Below are 10,051 nucleotides of genomic sequence, written 5' to 3'. Positions count from 1 at the left end.
CTCCAGATGCCGGAGAAAGGCTTCATGCCTGAAGTTTTTCTCATATTAAAATATTTTAGTGAGAAAGGATCCCTTTCTCAAATAACTACGTACCTTTAGAGGGAGCCGTGCCTCACAATGTGTTATACTATCAAGAGCTCTCCGTTGCTCTTTACCAAATATTTTTTATGCTGAATTATTTATTTTAAATACCTACCAATTGTGTCCAGTATGTCTTGAAAGTAATGTACGCGGGACCAAAGCAGTCAGTGTCCCCCCCCCCAAAAAAAAAAAAAAAAAAAAAAAAAAACATGCAAGGTCCATACGAAGCATTGATTGTTAGTCATAATACGGTAGTTATTTGGTCCTACTACCCTAGCCCGAACCCCATAAACAGCTAGCTCAGCACCCAATCAGATTACATTAAATAATGTTTTTCCATGTTGCTTGTCGGATTGTTCACTGAGCTGGAACTGGGACTTTCCCCTCAATGTCCCGAAGTTTTTTGTTAACTGAACATTTCTAAAAGAAGAAAAAGTAAACGAACTTTTTAGCTAAACCAATTATCTTTATCGTTATAATGCAGTTGTGTACAGTAAAATTTATCTGTGAAAATGTAATTTCAAAGGGTGGTCCTTGTTTTTTGGAGATATCGCCAAGAATCCGATGCGAGTAATGTCTATGCATGCACAGGAAGAAAAACTTCTGTAGGAATGCACAATATGATAAACGTTTCCGCTTTAACGCTTCTCATATTCATAAAAACGTTACATTCTTACGTTATAACCACAATACTTCGAAGTGAAATATGTCTCAAAATGCATTTATACCATCGAAAGCTCATGAAGGCTTTTAACCAAAGTTTTGTTTTATGTCATTAGTTTTAAGATTGATAACTTAATGTATACCTTCCCTTTAATATAGAATCTTTTGTAAAATAGATGTTAAACTTGCATCGGGGATAAAGCATATTAATAATCTTTTGTAACTTTATGTAAATATTGCAATAATAGACAACGCAGGTAAAGACTGCACAAAAGTTGTACATTATTAAGGTTTTTTTTAATTTGTTTTATTCATAAACATTGCTGTGTAATAATTATGAGATAAATCTTTGCTAAATGCGATTATAAAAATATATTCCTTTGCTTTTATAATAAGATAAGGCTTAACAATGGTTTATGTGAAAGAAGATGTGCACGGTATTAGAAATACAAAACTAACATTATTAAGAAATATCACCGGAAAATGCCTCCCTGTGTCCCAAAATTTGGTTCGTACGTTCATCCCTTGCTTTTCCACGGGTTTCTGCCTCCCCCTCCACCCCTCCACCCCTCCAACTTTACACGGTTATTGGAATTTATAATTGTACCATAAAACTGACGTGTGGAAAGGTTCATTTCAAAAGCTGGTAGCCTTTTTGAGAAAATATTGCCGAAAATCTTGAGCGGTTATGTCCACCCAGAAATAATCAACTGAAATTTGAACTTACAATCTGAGAAAGGTTACTGTTAGAAATGCTTCTCAGATTTTGGTGATATCCTTTCCCATAACCGCAGTACTTCGAAATGAAACGTTTCTCGAAAAGCAATACCGGTATACCACCCAAAGCTGTATTGTACTATATGTCTTGCCAAGTAATATTGTTGCCATTTTAAGAGGCATTACCAAACGTATAAAGACCCTTCAACATTTTGTAACTTGTATTTATTTTATTTTTTAGATAGTTCTTAAGAAAATGTGTGTTAAGAAAATCTGTTATGTTAATTAATGACGGAAGTTTAGCAAAAATATTTTTAGCATTTCGAATACAATTTACTTGTAAAAATGTTAAACGATGTTGAAACGATTTTTTGAAAACTTGTATCCATGAATAACACTGTTATTACAACAAATTGTTTCCTAAACGATTACAAAACAAACATAAACAATCCAAACATGCAAATTATCATGATGTAAACTTTGGAACCATAGTTTGCCTTTACTCACCCACATGACCCATCCCTCTTGAACAAAAACGTCTTATCTCTGTTTTACAAAAAGACTACGTTACTTCGCTTGTTGATGTTGTTGTTGTTGCTTGTTTTGTTTTCTTTGCTTGTGTGTGTTTGTTGCTAGTAATATTTTTAACTCGAGTGGAGAAGTGTGAGAAGTGAATATTAAAGGTTAAACAACAAAAAATCAAGTTTCCTTGTCATTTGACGCTAAACTTAAGCTCATTAAAACAGTCATTCAATTTCACACAATATGTGTTTAAAAATGCTTGCTCTTGTGCCGAACATGATAAGGAAAACCTTTATTTGAGGCCACTTTTTTATTTGCGGCTGTGGCTGTTGCTAAAGATGTTATAACATCTGCTTCCACTCATGTTAACGTAATGACTTAGCCGTAGCCGTTAATTTTGGCTAGCTTAAAGAGGTTTTGGAAAAAAAAATCCATACTTCTTTAAACTAAACTGTGGGCAAACAAACAGAGAAGTATTTTGCATTTAAAGTAGCCTTGGATCAAATAAAGAATAGTCAATTCCATGTTCAAGTTATTGATCCCCAGTTGTTACACTGTCGCAATCGTTATCTCGTAGGAGTGTTCCGAATCCGATGAGTCTACCTCAAAGTTCGGATTCTCAGTTCCGTTTTGAAGTTCCGGGTTGTCATTGAAAACTAAAGCTGTAAAGTCCTCCGTGTGCGGAGACACGTCTTTCAAATCTAGCTCCTGATAAGTTTTAGATTCTTCTTGGAGAGTTGGGAGCTGATGGTTTGTCTGGTTTGATTCTGGTGGTGGATTGATGCAAATGTTCGCAGTTGGGCTTGATTCCGTTTTGGGCTTTCTGACTTTCCGATCCGGTTCATCGTAGCCAGCATTGCTGTCCTCACCAACCACTGATAGTTGGGAATAATACCCATGTGGGTCATACTCATCCACGGCATGCTGCTTCTCTGGATCGAAAAGAAGTTCATTCAATTTCTCCTTCTCAAGTTGGAGAGCCAAGATCTCCGCTGCCAGGGGGTCTGGGTCCGGTTCAGGCTCCAGTGTCGAATCAAGCTTTGGCGGTTCTTCAACCTCCATCTCAAAGAAGTCACTCTTACGGCTTGTTGACCTCCCCTTCATTAGACTCGCCGAGTTCTCTTCCGTCTTGCAACACCCGTGATAAGTGAAACAACGGTAGATTGTTCTTGCAATGACCAATATAAGCAAAATGGCGGCGATGGTAAGAAAGACGATAGCTGCCCAGGGAGTCATGACTTTTGCTGTTGAGAAAGAAAACAATAATAATTGTCAATGGTACTTTTAACGACGGGTTACAATGTTTTGTTTCTGTACATCAAAACTGCCACTGTCGTGGTGCTTTTCAATTGGGGAAATTTGTTCTTTCTAAATCGATAAAAAATGGGAATCCTTTAAAGAAGTATATATATATTTCATCTGGAAATTTTTTGAGGGTGGTAATTCTAATGTGCAGGGGGTGGTTGCATCCGGGTACGAGCCCCACTTAAATCGAAACAAACTTTAAAAACTTTTGCAGCTTCCTTTCGCTGTGATTTGAGACTGAATGTAATAAGTAGCAATTATTTCATTCAAATGCAGTGGACGCTATTGGTACTCAAAATAATTAGTAGCATAACACCTTACTTGGTAACAAGTGAAGGGGAGAAGTTGATGGTGTAAAACATTGTGAGAAACGGCTCCCTCTGAAGTTGAGTAGTTTTCGAGAAAGAAGACATTTTCCACGAATTTGATGGAAAAGTTTCCGTATGGCGCCACCACTTTTTCATTCGAAATAAAATAATATAGTATCTAATTTACCTGATTGATATATCCCTTTTTGTAAAAATGAGTGAAAAAGTGGTGGCGCCATACGGAAAGTTATCCGTTTGTTATTTTATGGATATGTTGAGATACACCAAGTGAGAAGACTGGTCTTTGACAATTACCAATAGTGTAGGATTCCATGGGTGACTTTGATTATTTTATAGCATGTGTTATTTCCACAACATACAGCCATCTTGATCTTGATGGATTAATTGAGCAGCTCCTTTCGAGGAACAACACTCATTGAGGTGCAATATGCTTACCTGTATCAAGTTGGACTAGAAGAGCCCTCTGACAACTGTCATGGCCGCTGATGGTTCTACTTCCGGGTCTTCAAAGGAGCAACATGGCTGTCTTGATGGGTAGTTAGAAGCTCTTCCATCCAGGTTCTACATCTCCAGTGTCTACAGGTTTACACTCTGTCTACCGTCACAATTTCTATCAGTTCTTGAATGAGGTTTATTTTCTTCCAACGGAAACCAACAGTGAGCAAGTTTTGTACAGTACCTTAAGGTGACCTGGATGACAGCGTCTCTGTGGAATGGGGATGGTGCACCGATACTCAACAACACCAGTGTAATATCTTCAAGTGACTCAGTTATTGCTACTGTCCATTGTGTAGATCTATGTGTCAGCTGGAGGATGATTAGATATGACAACTGAAATATAAGTCACGACGTAGAAACGCAGGGTCAACAGTGTGACATTCTTACAGCAGGTTTTATAGGTGTACATTAAAACCTACATGTCATGTACATCATGGCGCTGCTCCACTATAGCTCAACACTGTCCTTGAAACTGACATTTAGAAAGACAATTAACAATGACTCCAATCCAATATGGTTGACTCTGCATCTGACAATACAGCTCCAAAGCAGTATACCATCACATCAACATATCACATCTAGACTGGAGTTTCACATACATACATTATATGGTTCAGGACTTTGCACTGAGTGCACTATTGGAATCTCGTACTGTAACCCTGTACCATTTACTTGATGACCCCCGTCTATTATGTTTGATTATCGATTGAAACGGTTCAAGCTTTCGGGTTCTTATTGTAAACAAAAAACACAGGGTACTTCATTCGCACTCTGGACATGGTTAGACTTGACCAAGTCGTATGAGTGTGCTGCGAAGCCTTGTGAATTACAAGCTTCATTGCAATTTGCACTTGTCTGCCACCAAAAAGCGAAATAACGTAAAATTAGTTACTGGACACGTGTTTTTCAATCGCTTTAACCCCATCAGGACTGGTGACTACAATATGCCCAAACAATATATGTTTTGTTCGCACCATTTTAACGCTGTATCTACCCACCATCAAATATTCTGAAAGTTATGAACATTTTTTTATGTGGGGTCATTAAAGATATAAATAATATAGTTGAGGTTAGCTGTAACCATAACAACCGTTTGGTCAAACATGTTTAACGTTTCTAGTGATTTTATTCATTTAGTTTGTGTGTGTGTGTCTTTTTGAACAAGGAATGTACACTTGTTGAATTTGTTTCATAAGAATATGGCAGGTGTGTGTCATGTGATCACGTTCTGAGCATTGTGGAGTTCAAAATCTGAGCTGCAGTGAACCATTTGATTAGCCCTTCAGAGTTCTTCTTTTTTTCATTCTGTTCATTGACCATGTCAATGTCTGTTGGGCTATTGTTCACATTTGCTCCTTATATATAAAATAAAAAATAAAATAAAAAAAGTCATGTACGGCGGCCATCTTGGATTTTGTGTTTTTAGCCCGTATTTACTACGTCACTGATTCTAATCAAACCCTTCTTTTTGGTCCTGGTTAGTCTAAGCATAGTTGTATTTTGGTCTCTTGCTAGCTGCGAACCTTGCTTATCTCTGTGGTAGGCCACCCTACCTCCGTGACGTCATGAGCAATAAGCTTCGTAATTGGCAAAGATGGCGATAGGTATTTTCTATAATTAATGATCGGTTATCTTTTGCTTGGTTGCTCATTTATTGTATAGGATTTGGTTCAACAGAAGCCTTTATGTTTTTATTCCATCAGTTGCACTAAGAAAACATCACATAGTTTATTTTCTGATCATTAAAAACGCTGGTGATGTTTTCCTAATCGTTATTGGTTTAACAAAAAGAAAGTTTCCAGCTGAGTTTTACAAAACACATTTGTTTGCTTTGTGTTTGTCCGTCAATGTGTTTAAAAGTTCCCAGGGTTACTTTTTGAACACATCTCATGGTATTCAGTGACTAAGGTTTAACAGTGTGGAGGATATGGAAAAGAGCCAATATCCTTAACGGAGTGTGAGGAAGGAGAATCTGAAAAGGAAAGAGGATATTTAAAATAGTTTCATAGAGAACATCTGAGACTCTGAACATCGTGGTCGTGCAGCGATTGAAAAACATTTTCAGTTTACAGTAGTTAGAATAGGAGATCTGGATAAGCAAGTTAAACATTGCAATCACCACTATACTTGGACCAGCATCTCCTTAGCCTTTATGACTCTTCATCTGTGCTGTATGTACACAGTATAAATAAACAAGAAAAAGGCCCCCAGTTCTAGTGTCATCTAAGAGTCGATAGAGCAAGTCTCCGAGAATCTCATCCACCAAGACGAACACTCGACCGAGTCAAAGAGGGATTGGAACTTATTGACCGGGAGGACGGAACGGTGAGACTTCTTAGAATATTGGAGAAGAAGCAAGTCACAGGAGCATTGCAATCACCAACATACTGGGGCCAGCATCTCATATCGATAGAGCAAGAGAATAGTGCCAACGAACTTGTTCTACTTGGGTCAAACAGTTGCTTGAGTAAAAACGAAGAAACGGTGAGACGTCTTGGAGTAGTACAACAACACTGTCCGGAACAGGAGCTTATCATCCTCTGCAAAAGTAACTGCACCTTGATCCTCCTTGTTGTTAAAGACAATTTCCACTTCATTCTTTAAAAGACAGCAAGTGGACAAAGACAAGTAAAATACATACAATAATCATAAAATACAGTGGGATCTGAGGAATTGTCGAGGATAACACACAGAAATTAAAAAGCTTATTTCCATTGTGGTCCTCCTTCACATCAGCAATCATGGGATGGTTCGAAGGTCCTCTTGCTGTGTTCTACTCACTGATTCTGCTTGAGATCATCCTGATCACATGTCTAGCGATTTGGCAAATCTTTTTCGTCCGTAAAGTCTGCCAGAGGAAATCTCGCTACGGCATGGGATGCGAGGAGGAGGAGCTAGGCCGTCAAAAAAGCTCTATCGCCCCGGTGGTTGGAGACGGAAACGACGGTGGAGAAAGTGTCTACGCGAACGTGAGGGCCATGCTTTCAGTGAAGGAGAACAATAATAACAATTGAGTGACGGTATGATGTTGGATGGATAGGAAGAATTACGTCAGAGATACTTAGTAATTCTATCTTTTACTAAACTCAGAATATTAATGTTTATGTAACTGAATGAATGGTTCGCCATATAATTTGTTGAATAATTGTTACTCTTTTTCGTAGTTTATAATTTGTTGATTTTTACTCCATCCAAAAGTGCTGGTTATTCAAGAATTCCGTCTTGAAACTATAAAGAAACACACGCTTTAAGATTGATGCACTCATTTGCTACCCGAACATCTCATTGTAAATGCATGCCTTTCCAGCGAAAAAAAAGTGTGTGTAGAAATCTAAAAATTGCCTTTTCCAGCTCGGTTTAGTTTGAAAGGGGCGGGGCTTCAGAGCATTCCTATGTATTTCACCATCTAATCACAAACGCAGCTTGAGTGGGTACCCCCTTTATGGAGAACATTTAGCAACTGCCTCATTACTATTTTGTAGGTCCTCAAAATATCTTATATTATTGGACAACATTTTAGCACTGAAAAACTTCAAATCAAGTACAAAGACTTGATGTATGTCAACCTGTAACCTGTGGTGCTCACACGGAAGTACGTAAATCTTTTGCAATGGGAAAAACTCAAAGTTTTTGAAAACTGCCATATTCAAATATTAACTTTGACCTTGCAATATGTTTGGAAGCCACACATGCCATTGTTATCAAGAAAGGGGGAAAACGTAAATATAAGAGTGTACGGACTATTCTGCACACAAGTATTTCCATGTAGTAGTGGCTGGTGATAGGTGTGTATTCAAGTATTTGGAAAACGAGTGGCGTGCAACCGAATTCGTTGGATTGGGTTTTAGTGGCTGCCTTTTCAGATTGATATTGAGATACTTTATCATGGCGTGGTTCGTCTTCCCAATCAATGCTTTTTATATCCTGGTCATCTTGGAAATAATCCTCATCTTTGTTGTGGTTATAGTACAGTTGGTAGGAACTTGCATGTCAAAAGAGCAAGTTATCGAGACGCATGTTGTGGAGGGACGTAGAGATGAAACAGACCGGTTCTCAGTGTACGACAACGTGAGCGGGTCACCGCAGCGAGGTAGGTACCGTGGAGGAGCGGATGGCCCGGCAGCAGAGCACATGTATGACACAAGGATTCCGGTAGACCGGGCTGGCCCATCAGGATATGCATCTTAAGTATCCATCCGTATGAGCTGGAAAGCTATCATGTAAGCTGTCTACATCATGGAACTCCTCCGAATGTAACTTACATCCCATACCGTGCGTCTTCACCGTATAGTTGTGTCTCAAATCTTTCGCAGTGTCTTCAAGACTTCGGATAGCACATACTAGATCAACGATTTCCTCTATGACGACAGACTTGAACACTGAACGAGAGGAGAGGAGAGGAGACTAACACTCACTGGTGAATCAAACTCTATCGGCCTAGAAAAAATAAGGAACTAGTCTTGTCTCAAAAACGCTCAAAAACAATAATCTGCTGCCTGTTATCTCGGAGAGACTTCTACACCGAACGGAAGGAGGCTAGCATCATAAATGTACAGAACTAACCCTTTCGCAAAAACTGCACCAGATGAGTGTCATCACTTCCAATATACACACATTGACAGGAGACTATACAGCCCTAGCTGCGCCGTGAATATGACCAGCCAGGACGGCAAACTCAGTCATGGAACTAGACGTTGCTCAAGCAGTAACATTCAGCTTCGGATTCTTTGCAAAAGCTTCAGTGGCTTTCAAAGCAGTTCGTCGCGTTTACCGGTAAAATGTTTTTGAAAGTGAATCGGGTCAATTCTGACCCGAAATTAGTTATCTGGTTGGTTATCCATTTTCTCTGATTAGTTTAATCTGCTGTGCGGATTGGTAATCCACTATTTACGGATTTGTAGTTACCGCTTTTCATTAGCACAAAATGTGGTTTGCATGAAGATATGTATTATAGGCAGTAGGCAGGTATACCAGTATCATCACTTGATACAAACTAAATAATAAAACAAAAATTTAAACATGTTAAAATTCGAAAATGAATGTTCCTTTTTTTCAAAACAATTATTGTTGAGAACACATTTTGATAAATAAATTCCAAAATAGTATGTGTAAAATCATTGAAATCCATACAAACTACACTATAATCCCGAGCTGAAGATAATCATTGTACGCAGACCAATATTGGATAAATCTATTCAGAAACTTAATCTGTAAATCAATCTTTTATCCTCTCATATTTTATGCTTTGTACTTCTGTTTTAGTATTTCCTGAAGAGTTAAAAAGTATAGTTCTTATGCACATGACGTCATTTCAGTACGGCGCCCTCGCCTTGAGGTCAAAAGGAGGTTGTTCATAGGCCAATCTATGTGCGTTTCGATTGTTTCGTCACCGTTTGACCTCAAAGATGGCGGCTGGATGACGTCAATGCATAATGTCTATTGATGACATTCATGTAATAAACAAGTATGAGACAATGTTGGGCTATTTAAAAGCAACTTGCTATATCGTAAGGGTTGCGGTAACACCGTGTAATGATAATCCCTAAAATGAGTTGGGGTAGTTCTGAAAAAAACGTTGGTTTCAGAACCCCCCCCCCCCAACTCATTTAAAGGCTATCATTACATGGTGTTACTGAAAACTTTACTATATCGTATTTCCAACATGCAAAATTTCAACTCCTACTTATAATATTTACAAACAAATAATTTACAACGCATTGCTTTATTTCGCGACTTAACCATTTGCATGGGGCTGTATAAAGACTACTGGTTTTACGGTACACCGATGTGTGATTAACACTCAGTGCTTTTCCCGGCTCTGCGAAGGGCAAATCCACGGTCAAATGGGATTTGAGCCTACGACCCCCAACCAAAAACATGTATTAACCGCTAGAACACCAAGTTCGATGCATGTACTACACTCTTAAAACTCACGG

The 10,051-nt window shown here is 38.5% G+C and overlaps 1 protein-coding gene across 1 annotated transcript; it reads right to left on the bottom strand.

Moving 5' to 3' along the window:
- Positions 1-2,242: 2,242 nt before the first annotated feature.
- LOC117302202 lies at positions 2,243-9,705 on the bottom strand. Its single transcript, XM_033786019.1, has 2 exons — positions 4,053-9,705; positions 2,243-3,227 (listed from the first exon to the last, which is right to left on the bottom strand). Exon 2 carries the CDS (start codon positions 3,217-3,219, stop codon positions 2,533-2,535), a length of 687 nt encoding a protein of 228 aa, XP_033641910.1. The 5' UTR covers positions 3,220-3,227; positions 4,053-9,705; the 3' UTR covers positions 2,243-2,532.
- Positions 9,706-10,051: the final 346 nt, after the last annotated feature.

The sequence above is a fragment of the Asterias rubens genome, chromosome 18 (genome assembly GCF_902459465.1).
Source record: "Asterias rubens chromosome 18, eAstRub1.3, whole genome shotgun sequence".
Lineage (NCBI taxonomy): Eukaryota > Metazoa > Echinodermata > Asteroidea > Forcipulatida > Asteriidae > Asterias > Asterias rubens.
Note: the sequence above shows the minus strand (reverse complement) of the source record. Positions and strands in the feature narration are given on the sequence as shown.

What these genes read in the sequence shown, in the direction of transcription:
- LOC117302202 (XM_033786019.1), bottom strand. Translation starts at nt 3,219, where the DNA reads ATGACTCCCTGGGCAGCTATCGTCTTTCTTACCATCGCCGCCATTTTG.